Below are 17341 nucleotides of genomic sequence, written 5' to 3' on the forward strand. Positions count from 1 at the left end.
GACCAGATAAATAAATTCGTAATCTGAATTAATTTCTCAGCCATTTGCCATAATCATCTCAATTTATGTCAATTAAAAAAAGAATAACCTTTGGCATATATAGTCAATACAAGCAGAATAAAAATCGGTCCATGTTAACCTGCGTTAGTGGTTAAGTCGGTTATAGTACCATGTTAGTGATAGGTAGAATTAGGTAGAATTTTAGAGTATAGAGGATCGTGTCTTGGCCGTTGTCAGAAGAAACAAAAAAAAATTTCAATTCAAATGATTAAGTATATTTTTTATTTTACGTCTTATTTTGCATTTTTAATATTGTTTTAGCACGATTGTCTCTAAACGACAAATGACAATAATGAGGACAATTAACTTCAAAATTTAGAAAGACAATCATGTTTATGTAATATCTGAATGATCATAAATGACAGTAGTCAATTTCTTTCCTGAAAATATAATTTTTTTTTAAATTGTTTAAAAAAGAATATTTTTTTTCTTGTGACGCGCTTCTTTTACACTGCGCCCTGGGCAGTTGCCCCTCTTGCCCACCCCTTGTTACGGCACTGCCCTGGTCGTTGACATGATACTGCACTGGAATTCCGACTGAGAGACCTACGATCGATCCCACATTACGCCTTTTATATTCGTTCAATTTATTATCGTAAATTCAAATTATATCGCGTAAAAAATAATAATGTCGAAAATAATAAAGTAATAATAATAGTTTATTAGTATTTTTTTATAATTTTTTTTGTAAGACTGTGTCAAGCCCGGAAACACAAGCCTGTATCAAGCCTGATACACTAGCAGGCTAATCGTTTAGTTTTTTTGCAGTTTTTTTTGCAGTTTTTTTTTTTTAGTTTTTTCTAAAAACTAAAAACCTCCGCCGTCTTTCAATTCAGCAATATAAAAATCGTTTAGTTGGAAGTACAAGTACAAGTGGACTAACAAGTCTTGTGCAATGACTGTAAAAACAGGCTTGACACAACCTTGAAATTTTTAACCTTGTGTGAGGCTTGGAATTAACGATTGACACAGCCTTGGTAAAAGCCTGGACTAACAAGTCTTGTGCAATGATTGGAAAAATTCTCTGTGTCATGCTAGACACATCCTAGTCCACCAAGGCTTGAACACAAGCTTGTAACAAGCCTGGCACAGTCGTTCACTCTTGTGGGATCCTACCTGAAATATGTCATGAAAACAAAATAAATTATTTGTTTTATTAACGCTGATAAGATTCCGGATCAGGATTCTTGAAATAGGGCAACCTGATTCGTTTCGAATCGGGGTCAGACGTCAAAAGGGGAAGCTTGCAGATGTTTCGGTCTTCCGAATCTTAAAACGTGTTTTATTGATCTTAAACTGTCTTCAAATAAAATCATTTTTTTTCGACAATTTTCAAAGCTTCCGTAGTCTACGTTAATGCTTGCTTTGGAAAACTTCGGAAAATTTTCTGAAATTTTTTCATAACACCCCAGGTAGGATCCCACAAGGGTGAACGGCCGTGCCAGGCTTGTTACAAGCTTGTGTTTCCTAGCCTTGGTGGACTAGAATGTGCCTAGCTTGGCACAGAGAATTTCTCCAGTCATTGCACAAGACTTGTTAATCTAGGCTTGTACCAAACCTGTGTCGATTGTTATTTCCAAGCCTCACACAAGGTTAAAAATTCCAAGCTCGTGTCAAGCTTGTATTTACAGTCATTGCACAAAACTTGTTATTCTAGGCTTGTACCAAGCCTGTGACAATCGTTAATTCCGAGCCTCACACAAGGTTAAAAATTCCAAGCTCGTGTCAAGCTTGTATTTACAGTCATTGCACAAGACTTGTTATTCCAGGCTTGTACCAAGCCTGTGACAATCGTTAATTCCAAGCTTTACACAAGGTTAAAAATTCCAAGCTCGTATCAAGCCTGTATTTACAGTCATTGCACAAGACTTGCTAGTCCAGGCTTGTACCAAGCCTGTGTCAATCGGTAATTCCAAGCCTTACACAAGGTTAAAAATTCCAAGATTGTGTCAAGCCTGTATTTACAGTCATTGCACAAGACTTGTTAGTCCAGGCTTGTAACAAGCCTGTGTCAATCGTTAATTCCAAGTCTCACACAAGGTTAAAAATTCCAAGCTCATGTCAAGCCTGTATTTACAGTCATTGCGCAAGACTTGTTAGTTCAGGCTTGTACCAAGCCTGTGTCAATCGTTAATTCCAAGTCTCACACAAGGTTAAAAATTCCAAGCTCATGTCAAGCCTGTATTTACAGTCATTGCGCAAGACTTGTTAGTTCAGGCTTGTACCAAGCCTGTGTCAATCGTTAATTCCAAGTCTCACACAAGATTAAAAATTTCAAGGTTGTGTCAAGCTTGTTTTTCCAGTCACTAGACAAGCCTTGTTAATCCAGGCTCGACACAAGACTGTCCCCTTGATTTTTCCCGCCCTCACACGAGCCTCGTATCACAGCCTTGTTTCAAGCTGGTGCCCATTGTTTCACCAAGCCCGACACGAGACTTGACTTATGCATATATTTAACTCAAAAAAAAAAATTCTAGTAATTAGATATATAAATTTAATATAAATTTCAAATAAAAATTATCAGGATTTGACTATTGTGTGAGGCATTCGCGAGGACTGTGTGTTTAGTCTTAATAGAATTTATTTATATAAAAAATTTTGACGACCACTTTTATCAATACCCCGATGGTCGACATGATAATGCATTGGACTTCCACGTGAGAGGCCCCGGATCGATCCCGCGTCGCGTCCCTAGATTTTCGTTTAATTATTATCGTTTAATAGAATTGTCTGAATTAAAAAATAACAATGTCGAAATTATTAAATTAACAATAATAATAGATTAAGCATAATAATTTATTTATATTTTTTTTAAAATTGTTTTTGGAAGCTTGAGTCAAGCCCGAGGCACAAGGCTGGAATACGAGTCTTGACACGAGGCTGGGACACGAGCCTTGGCACGAGGCTTGTCATCAAGCTTGTAACATAGGCACATTTCCAATCACTTAACAACCTTGGCACAAGCTTGTAGCACAAGCTAGACACAAGCATGTGAGCCTTGTGCACAAGCTTGTGCCAGGCCTGGCACAATCGTTTACTCCTACCTGGGTAACATTGATTTTTTTTTTTTTAAGATACTTCTAAGTAGGGTCCGTTTCAGATCAAGGAAACCAGATCCGCTTAACCTTAGCTAAACCCTACCAAATCCGAAAGTTAAATTAAAAAAGAATTAATCACTAATTCAAGTCCGGCTATCCGGATCGATCCAAGACTGACCGAATCCGAATGTTAACTTCGAAAAAAAATCAAACTTCAATTAAAGTCCGGCATTCCGGATCCGATTCAGATGAGGACAGAGTAAGGAAAGTTGGATCCGATTCAAGTCCGGTTACCCAGATCCAATTCAGATCCGAAAAGAGTCGGGAAACCTGGATCCGGATTACCTTAGCCATACCGGATACGGCTTTCCGAATCCCATTTTCCACTCGGGATAATAAAGAAAATGATTAATAAAAAAACTTACGTATGTCTATAGCAACAAAAAAAAAAAAAAAAAAATCAAAGTTTACAAAAAAAAGTTAATTATTCGAAATTGTCACTATAATTGTGAATATATTATAATTTATATATGACATTAGAAAGTCAAGAAATAAATATATTCAATCAGCCTTCATGAAATAAGGTAACTTGATCAATTTTTGATCAGGATCGGATATCAAATCCGATTTCTACTATTATGGGATATTTCAAGTATTGTGATAATTGCACGCAATCATCATAATCAAAGGTGAAATATAATTTTTTTTAATTTCAAGTGATTGTTACAAATAATTTTTCAATTTTTGAGTGATTGCACGAGATTTCTGAATAATTGCAAAAAAAGTGGTCCAGTGATTTCGTTCCCCAGGTAGGAGTTCTCGAGCTTGAACAACTGTGCCAGGCTTGTGCGAGGGTCGTGTATCAAGCCTTGGGAGCACAGGCTTGACACAAGCTTGTGCCCATTGTTTTCCCCGGCCTCACGCAAGCCTTGTTAACACAGGCTTGACACAAGACTGTCCCCGTTGTTTCCAACCGGCTTCACACAGGCCTCAATAGTCCAAGCCTGTGTCAAGCCTGTGTTTTTTGTTTTCCCCGGCCTCACACGAGCCTCGTTAACACAGGCTTGACACAAGACTGTCCCTGTTGTTTTTCCCCTTCTCACACAGGCCTCAATAGTCCAAGCTGGTGTCAAGCCTGTTTTTTTTGTTTTCCTCGGCCTCACACGAGCCTTGTGTCAAGCCCGTTTTACCAAGCCTCACACGGGACTTGACTTGTGCATATATTCAATTGAAAAAAAAAAATTATATTAATTAGATCTATAAATTGTAAATAGAAATTTCAAATAGCAATTACTAGGTTTTGACTATCGTGCCAAGCTTTTACAAGGACTGTGAATTGACTCTCGAATAAATTCATTCATATAAAAAATTTTGACTGACTATTTCATTAATACCCCGGTGGTTGACTTAATAGAGCATTGGAGGTCCACGTGAGTGACCTAGGATCGATCCCCCGTTACGTCGTTTATTTTCGTTCAATAATTATCCTTAATTCAAATTGTATTGCGTAAAAAATTATAATGTCAACTTAATAAATTAATAATAATTGTTTATTTATATTTTTTTATAATTTTTTTTGCAAGCCGGTGTCAAGCCTGGGAACACAAGCCTGTGTCAAGCCCGATACACTAGTCCGATACCAGCAAATACATCGTGAACATTCCAGACTTGACACAGGCTTGTGTCTCAGCACCCGTATTCAGAGGATGTTCTCATTAGGGCATTTTTTTTCCGATGGTGGCGTTTGTGAAGCTTTTCTATGTGAAATCTATATAAAAAAAATTTTGTCAAGCGTCATCAGCGGAAAAAAAAGCCCTAATGAGAACAATTTTGCCCCGTGATTACGGGTGCAGGCCTGACACAGGCCCAAGAGCCGGGTAATCAGGCTTGTCCCAGGCTTGTGCCCGTCGTCACTTCCTACCCGGGTCTAGGGCTTCATGCGGTACCGAGACCGAGACCGAGATCGCCTTCAGTCAATAAAACGATACCGATACCGAGACCGAGAGTATCGACTGAAAGTCTCGCCGGTATCGCGAGACTTTGAAAATTTCAAATCGAATTTTTTTTTTTTTTTTTTTTTTTCCTCGTAACGAATCGTATTGAAAAGAAGAACTGTTATATGCAGTACAATACTGCACAGTAAGACATTGCACAGTAAGACATTGACGCTACAGTCACAACGAGATATCTACAAGCCTTATGTACCTATGAAAATTGTAAAGTTACGCCAATTATATTTTCCTAAACTGATATTTTTTGTATCTGATATTTTAAAAGCAGTATTTTACTTTGTGAAAAGGAAAAAATACATATCAATGAAGAGAAAAAAAGAAAAAATCTATTATTTGTTTATGAAATTTCTAAAGACTATTGTCCAACTACTACTAAGTTTCAACTTCGAACATTCTTTCTTTTTATATTTTTTCGGAAATATTATTTTAAAAATTCTGAAAATTATTAAATTATTATGTTATAATTTCGTATGATTTAATTTATCAATTTTATTGATATAAAATATTAATTAAAATAATTCAATATTTATTTTAAAATATTGAATAATATAATATTAATTGTTTTTATTTTATATGAATTTTTAATAAAATATTTATTATATTATTCAATCATTTAAATGATTGAATAATATATAAATAAACCAATTGGTTTCTATTCTTTTATATTTTACTTAACGAAAAAATATTAGTATAAAAGTGAGACCCGGCGGTACTTGCGAGACGAGACCGAGACGAGACCGAGACCGAGACCTAAAATCCTAAAATTTCGAGACCGAGACCGAGACCTGGTGCGAACGAGCGAGACCGATACCGAGACTCGCTGAATCTCGTCTCGTCTCGTACCGCATGAAGCCCTACCCGGGTCGTGAACAACCCCTCGACAAAAACTATTAAGCTGATATCAGAAATTGAAAAAAAAACTTTTTTTTTTTATCGTACCTCTATTTTTATACACTGCTACTTGAAGATTGTTATAAAATTCTTATAAAATTTATCTACATTATCAACAAAAAATACTTCTACGCACTTTCTACGAACTCCAAGTATATTTTTTTTAGTGAGGAAATCGTAAAATAATTTTTCAAAATTGAACTTATGCAGAGTAATTAGAGAACTATTTCTTAACTAAGGAATAATCAGAAAAATCTCTCCAAATAGGTTAATTTTTGTGAAATTCGCAAATATTTTGAGAAATGGCAAAGAATAAAACGTTCAGTTAATGCGCTTGGATTTCCTTTGATATGTCTTAGAAATCCTGCTCCTTCAAATTGTGTGAAAAAATGATCAAGATATTCAACTATTTTTACAGAATACATCTAAAAAAATACGGTATTTTTTTTACCACGGAATTGCAGTGCTGGGTTTGTGCGCTGCATACCGGTGTACTTAATCATATCATAATAGTATATTTCGTTACAAGTGCCCACTCAGAGAGTGTGCTCTCAACGAATTTGGAGGGGCAAGCACGAGCCTTGGCGAGTGTTTCCCCTCCAAATGAGTTGTGAGCGGGCTCTCTGATTGGGCACATGTAACGAACCATATTTTATGTTACTAGGGACAGTGGTAATAATGTGTGAATTTCTAAAAAGCGCACTACCCCTCTTACGGTTTGGAAATTCCACTGAAATATAATAAAACTGGAAGCCGAAAGGTACGGTCTCCAAGGAGCGTCTGCGCCGGCTGTCCGACTGTCGCGTTCGGGCGTTCTGATGAAGCGCTTTGGAACGCTCATAGCCAAGTGGTCTCCAAGGTGCGCTCACAACTTCCAAACAGTCGAGCAGCTGTATGATGAATATACTTTTTTTTTAAATAAAAATATAAATATCATAGATAATAGAGAAAAATTAATTTTGATAATAGCTGATAAAGTTACTTAAGAATATTGTAGGAGAAAATGACAGAAAAATTAAAATGAAATGAAAACCTGTTAGCAATTTGCATACAATAAAAAATGAGGGATATTTTTAAATATTAATAAATGGTAAGTGATAAAAAATTTCATCGATTTTTCTGCCTTAATATACATCAGTTTGACTATTTTTTAAATTAAATTAAAAAAAAACTATGATAAACACAAAAACATTAGTATACTGCACTAACACTTTACCAGCTAAACACATACAGTTAAAGAACTTATATATATGTGCGTGACTGCCCAGCGTCTACAGAAGCCTGACCCGACTTTGGTCAGTCGAGCGTTCAGACACGACTTCTGATTGCAGCGCTCCGAGCGCGAACGCGCCTTGGAGACCAATAACATAAAACTTGTATTCTCGGGACGAGCGTCTCTGAACGCGACAGTCGGACAGTCGACGCAGACGCTCCTTGGAGACCGTACCTGCACCCGTATTCACAGGGCATTACAATTTAGGGCTTTTTTCATCCACTGGTGGCGCTTGTGGAGCTTTTATATGTAAAATCTATATAAAAAAAATTTTATAAGCGCCATCAGTGGCAAAAAGAAGCCCTAAATTGTATAAAATTTGCCCTGAGAATACGGGTGCTGAACTTAGCGTCGCCGAGAGAGAGATTCAATGGATGGGCTTTTGTCCTTGTCGGTACAGTCACGTCAACTAAAGTTGGTTGAGACTGTACTGAAATATAATGTAACTTTTATATCGTGTAGTACTAGTTTGTTTTGACGTTGACTGTACAAGATTTAATGTGCGTTACGTATTGCTAGAGGGAAAGCCATCCAATATATTGCTATCTCTAGCGACACTCCGTGCATTGGCTAGGCATAGGAGTTCACCTTCCAGTTTTATTATATTTCAGTGGGAAATTCACACATTATTCCCACTGCCCTTGTAACATAAATTGATAACTCTAATAAAAAAAAACTTGTAATATACCTACTTACTTTTTTAGTCAAAAATAAAAAATGTATTTTTCTTGAAGTATTGAAATATTTATCATTCTGATACTGTCAAAATAATAACGAATATAAAATAATAATTAATCGATTGACAAAAAATGAGGTCATTGATTTAAAAATAATATTTAAAAAAAAACGAAAATAATTTAATTGACGTTTATGAAGGTTTAAAAATACATATTTTTAATTATTTTTCATTTATTGAAAAAATATTTTTATAATTTTTTTTTTTTAAATCTATGAATAGGATTTGTTTTGTTTAATAGAAAAAACAATTTAATATTATTGATTTATTTTTTATTCTATAGGCTGTAGTTTTTTAATTAGGTTAGTGCAAAAGAAGAAATAATATTATCAAATGTCACTGAATATTGGATATTAGTCTTAAACTCACTATGAAAATTTTCTCAAGGAGAAACAAATAAAAAACTATTTCTAAAAGAATCTTAGTTTTTTTAAATCACCGTTTTATTTGAGAAAAATTAAATCACAGAATTGATACTAGTTGTTATAAATTATTTAATATCTAGATTAACGATGATTCTACTGAAGTAATTAATTTTCAAAAACTAAATTTAATATCTAATCAAATTTTAGATTAATTGACTCAGAAATATCAGCATAACTAGCAATTTCGTCTTCTATTTCTATTGATGGATAATCTTTTTCCAATAATACTTTCCTTGGAGAATAATTTCTAGGTGAAGATATTGATACATTAGAAACTCTTCTAGAGTCGTCTTTTAATATTTGAGAATAATTAGAAGTTGAAGTTGATGCCTTAAATGAAAAAAAAATATATTTAAATTTCTATAAAATGAATTATATAACTATTTTGTAATGAGCGATTTTAATAATGAATTATTAATCGAATAAAAATATTGCTTGTCGAAAAAATTACCTTTGGCATTCCCGATCTGATGCACTGCTCAAGAATCAAGTCTTCTTCATCATTCGAAAGACTCAAACTATCCTCCGAACCAAGTGACTTTGTCTGTTCACTTTTCAAATTATTTTTAGTTGTATCAATAGACCTAGATGTCGATGTTGATGGGTTAGTGGATAAAATTGTTGATTTTGGCATCCCTGACTCGATACACTTAGCAAGGATAGCATCATCATCATCATCAGATTGATTCGGACTATCATCAAACGAAATATTAAACCTTTCTTCATGATGTTCAATCACTGATTGTGAACAACACTTATCTTTTTTTATGAAAATTGGCAAGTTTTCGTGAATATTGACAACCAAAGACAGAGTTCTAAATGGACTTGATCTCTTTGGCATACCCGATTGAATACATTCATCTAATATTTTTTCATCATCATCATCATCGAACAAAATTGAACTATCAGAGCTATCCGAAAGATTATTTCTAGTTTCAGATTCATCATTGGGTTTTTCAAAATCTTCAATAATACTTGGCATTGACAAGGCTGATAAATTCGACTGGGAACCAGCTGGTGATATATCAGCAGGGGTATCTTCAGTACAATAAACATGAACACTGTCTGAGACAGTTGGAACATCGAGTAATTTTGTTTTGAGCGGTGATGAACCTGATCTTGGCTCGAACATAGCCAACTCAAGTCTGTCTAACGTGGAACTTGTTTGATAACGAATTAAATTAGATACCAATGTTGGATAAGTTTGTGTTTTGTGTTCATTTTTTTTCGTAAGTGATCTATATCTGTTGTTTTGCATTCCTATATTGATGCAAGCAGCGAGTATGTTTTCATCATCCTCCTCATCACCATCACTCTGATTTTGGTATTGTCGATTGGTATCTTTTTTTTTTTCTTTAGCCAAAACATCTTCTGTTTCAATATCTAAAAATCTTATTGGCAAACTGATTGTTGGTTTCTCTCCATGTGTTTCACATTTTTTTTCGATTTCAAGTACATTAAAATGTTTCATATCATCATCAATCGTCAACGAGCTCAAACTTGTTGCGGCTGAAAATTCAATTGGTGTTGATTCTTCTTTAAAAGCTTCAGTATGATCATCGAAAATACTTTTTCTTGGTCTTTGAATAACTGTGTATTTAGAAAACGTTGGAAGACCTCGGGCATTATTACGAAAGGAATAGTCAATTGAGTTTTTATAACGTGGACTTGGTGGTACAGTTTGAGTTGGTGAATCTGGTAATTCACTTGGTGAAACGACACCACTTGTTCGACGACTAAAATCACTTATTATTGAACTTCTATCATCGTGAATCGATATTTGTTCCAATCCACTCAATGAACCAAATGAACTACTTCTTGAAAACATCAGTGGTGTTTCTTCAGCATAATGATCTTCACTACCAAATGTAACCACTTTTCCTTCTTTGTCATTTTGTTTTTGTGGACTTTGTTCATTTGAAGTGCCCACAGTATCTTCGGTGTCTTCTTTCTTGACTGGTTTATCTTTTTTATGAATTAAATCTTCGGGAAGGTCAATTACCTCTGCATCATTTTTATTGTCTAGAGAACTTCCTAAGAAACTCAGTGAATTAACTGGAGAAAGTCGTCTTGGTGTTCCCTCCTCATAATAATAAATAGTCTTTTCCTGACAGTTTGTCTCCAAGATTTCATTATTTTTATTCGAACTCGTTGTTTCAGCAGTATTCAATTCTTTTTCTTCTTTAAAACTTTTTTGCTTAATTTCCATTTTTGTTATTTTTTTCATTATTTTTTTTGAAGATTCACTATCTTTTGTCTCATCCAAACGAAGATCTGACATTGATGTTGCATTTGAAAAATTAAATGGTGTCTCATATGGAGTTCCTTCTGTGCAATATGTTTTTACAGTGTCTTCTTGTTCAGTTGGAGTAAAGTACTGAGTTGACGGTTTCTCGTCGTCATCAGTATCATCTTCAGCATATCTTAAGCTATAATCTGTTGGTTGATCAAGATCTGTCTCTGCATAATCACCAAATATATTTGGATTATCTTTTGGAAAAGATTTATCGTCATTTTGTGATTGCACTTCTATATTTTTTTCTGTTTTTGATTGATTTTTTTCAAGGTACTGTTGACTATAGTCAACTGGTTCATCACCTTCTATTTCATAAGGGCCACTGTTATTTCGTCGACGCTCAAAATATGGTGAACCTATGGGTGATCCTTTTCGTCTTTCAGAGTAAGGACTCTTCTGATAATCAACAACTTCGGTTTGATTACTTTCTGATTTTTCAATTATTTCTGGAGCTTTCTCATTTGTACTGGGCTCTACGTCATCCAGAGACCTAGAAGGATGTCTATAAAATTGATGATGCCATGAAAAACTAGATAGTGGACGCTCTTCGGGGTCATTTACAGGTGTTGATTCAACAGAATGCGATCTTTTATTAATCACTCTAGCAATATGACGAATATTTTTAATATTAACGGGTATATTTGATATACTTGTATTATTTTGTGAAGGTACAGATGCTATTAAATTCGATGATTGACGTCGAGAATTATTTATAGCATCGTATAAATTTTTTAGAGTTGATGTTGCACCCATTGATATCATCTTATGCTGTGAAACAGCAAGATCACGTAAAATTGTAACAACACCTAAATTTAAAAGTTCTTTTTGATCCTCTGGACAACGTGCTGATAAATTCCACAAAGTACCACACACATTACTTATTATTGTACTATTTGTTGACTTCAATAATCTTATTAATACTTGTATACAATTTTTACTTCTTAATACAATACGATATTTTTCTTCCATTGCAATATGACTTGATACATTTCTCAATATACCACTAGCATGTTCAACAATTTGTAATTTTGATGGTGATTCAAGACTAATCATTTCAACAATAAATTCTAATGCACCATCAATAATACAAATATCAACTTTATTCTTCGTACAATGAGCTGATAAATTCCATAATGCTGATAAAATTGATTTAAGTGTTGGTTCACGAGGATTTTGTAATGCTGCGTGTGTTAAATATGAAACTGAATTCATTTCGCGTAGAATACGTTTTGATGTTGCATCAGCACGCCATGATAAATTTCTCAGTACATTTGCAGTAACTTGACGAAGGTGTTCATTATTACTGTTGAATTGTGATACCCAAACTTTTATAAATTCACCAAATGAACAGAGAATACTCTTATTTTTACTATCACCACATGTTAGATTTGTCAATGTTACACCAGCAAATCTTCTCAATGAAATGCAGTTATCGTCTGTCGATTGAGAACCATGCTCACGATGATCGAGTTCTATTATTTCAGCAATCGCATGTAGACCTCCCATATGACAGATCGTATGACGATGAGTTTCATCGACCGACAATTTTGTAAGCATTGATAATGCTGTTATTGGGTGACGCGGCGATTCCTTGCAATTTTCAGAATTACTTAGGAGATGCTGGGAGTAATCTCGAAGTTGTTCGACTAACTCAAGAACGTGGAGCTCTTGGCGAGCTTGAGTTTGATCTTGGGTTGCGCGGACAATGTTGAAAAGCGTTGTTGATGCCCGTCGACGAACTAACAAACTTTGATCAGAAGAATGAATAAGCTGAACCAACAGAGGAAGACATCCTAAAAAGAATACGGATGAAATATATATTTGATTGTTGTTACGTTGTCAACATTTTGTTATTTAGGAATTGTATTCAATGACTTACCTGACTTTCGCATTTTTAAACAATTTTCAGTTGAATTACTTAGTGACAATAATGTTGTAGTTGTATCTTCACAGCCACTTGCATTGCCTAACAGCATACCAAATAAACTACAAATAACATCCATTTTAGGATCAAATATTTCTCCTTTTCCAGCATCTTTTTGTTGTTTCGATGAGTTCAGTCCATTTGATGTGTTCGATGTGAAACTCATAACACTTGAAACAACTGCTGAACTATCGTTACCATTCCACAGATCCCTTTCCATTGGCCAAGTACCATGATACAATGATGGTAATTTTCGTCGGTCGTCATCTATTTTACTAATCGGCAATGTCTCATGAACATCGAGATTATTATCATCAAGATTTTTATGTGGATCAAGTTTTTGATCCGTATTCCATGACATTTTTTTCATTACACTTAATACTTGCTTTTACAAAATAAGTACTCTTATTTTGTAAATCTAGAATTAAATCAATTTATTTTTCAACATTTCACCTCAAGAAAAAATCATTTTTGTTTTGTTTTAATAATAATAGTAGAAGCACGTGTGAAAAAAACATTGACTTTTTAGGCACTATTTTGAAATTATTGATATGACACAACTTTTTTTTTTAATTAAAAAATAACAAAATATAAAACAAAATTATATACAAAAAAAATATATAGGTCTGATACAGCTGGATGCTGATGTTGACAGTAAATTAATAATTTTAGTATTGACGTTGAATAAATAAGAATGAAAACATATACATAGATATACATATATATAAATTTATCTGTTACGGTATTTGATAACGCAAGTGCAATCAAATAGAAAAAAAAACTGAATTAATGTATTTGTTCAATATTTTATTTGAAGAAAAATGATTAGTTACATAGTTAATAACCATAAATATTATTATTGACTTGACAGCAGCATGGAGGTGTATAAGGAGGGTAATCTCTCGAATTTCACTGAAGCTCACAGAATGGAGCAAGTCAGTACGTTTTTCTGCCAGTGATGACGCTAGTGGGACGAGTGCCCAAAGTCACATGTTGTTTTTGTTTATATTTTTTTTTTTTTTTGTGTAGCTTAGTTAGAGTATTCCTTCATTATGTAAAAAAATAATACAACTACATAATACATTATTTATTTAACAAGTAAAATTAAAGCAATTTATTTTAATTTACAGTGTCTAAGAAAAAGATAAAGCTAAGGAATTAATGTTGCTTACCATATAATTTCTTTATAATCACATCAATTCTTTAGCTTCATCTTTTTTTTAGCTACTGTTTTCATTTGGTATTTTTTTTATGATAATGAATTACTTTAATGTTAAATAAATAATTTTTTATTAAAAAGATCATTCCAAATAAATTTTATTTCAATTAGGTACATGTGATGCAAATGTTGACATAAAAAATAATAATATAGTCCAATTGAAGTATTGAAAAAAAATATAAAAAATAGACAACTTATTGAGGATGAATATCAAAGGTGTGTTGTACAAAATTTACAAAATGTTTATGATGACATTAATGCATAAAAACCAGGAAAACCAAGTTTTTTAGATAAATTAGTTATATGCTAAATAAATAAATAAATGAATAAAGAAAAAAAGTCAAAAAAAACACCAAAGGGTTTGTATTTGTATCGTGCTGTTGGTGATGGAAAAACCATGTTGATGGATCTCTTTTAGGATTGTTGTGAGATAATTTATATCATAATTATTTTAATAATAATATAAATAAATAATTAATAAATATCATTGTTTACAGATTGAGAAAAAAGAACGTGTACATTTTTATTTATTTATGCTAGATGTACATAGTAAAATTCATCAAGTTAAAAAAACAATAAAACGTGTTAATAGTAGTACAAAACTTCAACTATTTGATCCATTACCACCAGTTGCTGATATGATTATTGAAAAATCATGGCTTTTATGTTTTAATAGATTTCAGACAAGACAAAATTAAATTTATAAAAAATCATGATGAATTAAAAACATTAAATTTAATATTTGATAATCATAGGTAACTGATATTGCTGGTATTTTAATAAAAAAAAATACCAAGCACAAGCAGGAGGCTAAAGAAAAGATGAAGCTAAGAAATTATTGCAGCAAAAGGAATTATGTGGTATAAGCCACATCAATTTCTTATAGCTACATTTGTTCTTTGGCCACTGCTTGTTCTTGGTATTTTAATTTATTATAATGTTTTAATTTAATTTTATTTGTTAGATAAATGAGTAAAATTCCAAGGACAAACAGTGGCCCAAGAAAAAATCGAGCAAAGGAATTAATGCAGCCAAAAAAATTATTGGATAAGCAGCATTAATTTTATAACTCTATTTTTTCCTTGGCCACTGCTTGTCTTTGGTATTTATTATTTAGTAAACAAATGAAATTATAGCAATATATCTTAATAAAAAAAATACCAAGGGCAAGCCCCTGCCAAGGAAAAAATGAAGCTAAGAAATTAATGATGCTTACCACATAATTTCTTTGGTCACATCAATTCCTTAACTTTTGGTCTAATAGTAGCATTTTCCATTTTCCAACCAAATCATTTGGGTCTTGTATTTTGATAATATAACAGCGATTTTTACCTTGTCCAATTTTTAATCTTTAATTAATTCCTGAATCAAGTGATACAACTAAACAATAATTTTTTAACACTTGTATAAATGGAATAAAATTTTCTCTTTGTAATCGACTTTCGTGTAAATCATCAGGAGCTGTATTACTTGTTGTAACAACATGTTAATGATTGCAATCATTACACGTTCAAATAATTCAGTAAATAATGGTTTTAATATCGTTGCATCAGCAACATCATCTGAAATCTATCAAAATATAAAAGCCATGATTTTTCAATAATCATATCAGCAACTGGTGGTATTGGATCAAATGGTTAAAGTTTTGTACTACTATTAACACGTTTTATTGTTTTTTTAACTTGATGAATTTTACTATGTACATCTAGCATAAATAAATAAAAATGTACACGTTCTTTTTTCTCAATCTGTAAACAATGATATTTATTAATTATTTATTTATATTATTATTAAAATAATTGTGATATAAATTAGCTCCATGGACAGCAGTGATGGGCAGTGTTGGGTAGGTATGATACATCTTCATTATCATACGCCATGTATCACAATCAGTGATGGGTAATTCGACGATTTTCGGGGTATCATACAATCATACGTATCATACGTATCATACTACATAAAAAGTATGATAGTTGAAAGTGCCCTCTTTTTTTATAAAATGAACTAAATGATTTATTAAACTCTCACTCACACCACTGTACAAAGGTGTCAAACTTTTTTTTTTATTACGCGATAAATAATAAATAAATTCATCAACGTGTATAAAAAATTTTATTAGAATTAAAACATTATACGAGAAAATAATTTAACACTTAATATTATGACTTCTTTGAAAAATTGGCTCATGAGTTCGCCTGCACCCGTATTCAGAGGATGTTCTCATTAAGGCGTTTTTTTTCCGATGGTGGCGTTTGTGAAGCTTTTCTATGTGAAATCTATATAAAAAAAATTTAGTCAAGCGCCATCAGCGGAAAAAAAAAGCCCTAATGAGAACAATTTTGCCCCGTGAATACGTGTGCAGGATAGCTATTCTCGACATAATTATCCCCTGTACCGGGGATAACATGAAAACGCTCAAAAGCGATATAGTCGTTTGATGGAAACCATTGAAAAAGATACAAATAAAGCCATAAATTAAGGTGAATTTCCACAAAATAGTTATTCCTGTCGCCGGGGATAACTGAGGGGATAATTATGTCGAGAATAGCTATCCAGGAATATATTCAAGTATGCTAATATGATGAAAGAGATCAACTTGGCAAATAGGTCTCCCAGCAGTCCGATTCACAGGGGAAATTTTTTACAATTTAGGGCTTTTTTTTGCCGGTGATGGCGCTTGTAAAATTTTTTTTATATAGATTTCACATACAAAAGCTCTACAAGCGCCGCCAGTGGAGGAAAAAAGCCCTAAATTGTAATGCTCTGTGAATTGGACTGCAGATTCATATAATACGTTTCTCATGAAGAACAATAGGGAAAATATATTTGTGATATTGGGTGCATTCTTTTAATAAAAAATTTTTTTTCGTTTTGCAATTTTGCCCTGTAATACCGACTAAAAACTAGAAACAGAAAAAACGACAAAAGTGATAAATTTCTCTATGCAATATTCCTGGCTTTACAGTTTACGATAATGTGTGGTATGAGCACTGAAATATAATAAAACTGGAAGCCGAACTTCGTGTCGCCGAGAGAGAAACTCAATGGTTGGCCTGTTGTCCTTGTAGGTACAGTCACGTCAACTATAATTGGTTGAGACTACTGAAATATAATGTAACTTTTATACCGTGTAGTACTTGTTTGTTTTGACGTTGACTGTACAAGATTTAATGTGCGCATGCGTGAGCGAGAGGGAAAGCCAACCAATATATTGCTATCTCTGGCGCCACTCCGAGCATTGGCTAAGCATAGGAGTTCACCTTCCAGTTTTATTATATTTCAGTGGGTATGAGCTATGTGACAATAACAAACAATCACAACAAGTCAATTTTCTATTTATTTCAGTTTGATATAAACATTGAACAGTTATCCATCTAATAATTGGAAGCCAAAAAAAATAATGTCATGTGCCAGTACTGCCACTACACGAAACAGCTTTTTCCTATAAAATTTTGGCCGGTATTACA

The 17341-nt window shown here is 33.2% G+C and overlaps 1 protein-coding gene across 2 annotated transcripts; it reads right to left on the minus strand.

Moving 5' to 3' along the window:
* Positions 1-8428: 8428 nt before the first annotated feature.
* On the minus strand, positions 8429-13700 carry LOC122849324 (adenomatous polyposis coli homolog). 2 transcript variants are annotated; one of them, XM_044148026.1, is made up of 4 exons: positions 13501-13700; positions 12611-13073; positions 8887-12524; positions 8429-8765 (listed from the first exon to the last, which is right to left on the minus strand). In XM_044148026.1, the coding sequence occupies exons 2-4, from the start codon at positions 13023-13025 to the stop codon at positions 8568-8570; spliced, it is 4251 nt and encodes a 1416-aa protein (XP_044003961.1). In that variant the 5' UTR covers positions 13026-13073; positions 13501-13700; the 3' UTR covers positions 8429-8567. The 2 variants fall into 2 exon arrangements, with proteins under 2 accessions (XP_044003961.1, XP_044003954.1); XM_044148019.1 differs by having other exon boundaries at positions 13489-13505.
* Between the last annotated feature and the right edge of the window lie 3641 nt (positions 13701-17341).

The sequence above is a fragment of the Aphidius gifuensis genome, linkage group LG1, assembly GCF_014905175.1.
Source record: "Aphidius gifuensis isolate YNYX2018 linkage group LG1, ASM1490517v1, whole genome shotgun sequence".
NCBI classification, from domain to species: domain Eukaryota; kingdom Metazoa; phylum Arthropoda; class Insecta; order Hymenoptera; family Braconidae; genus Aphidius; species Aphidius gifuensis.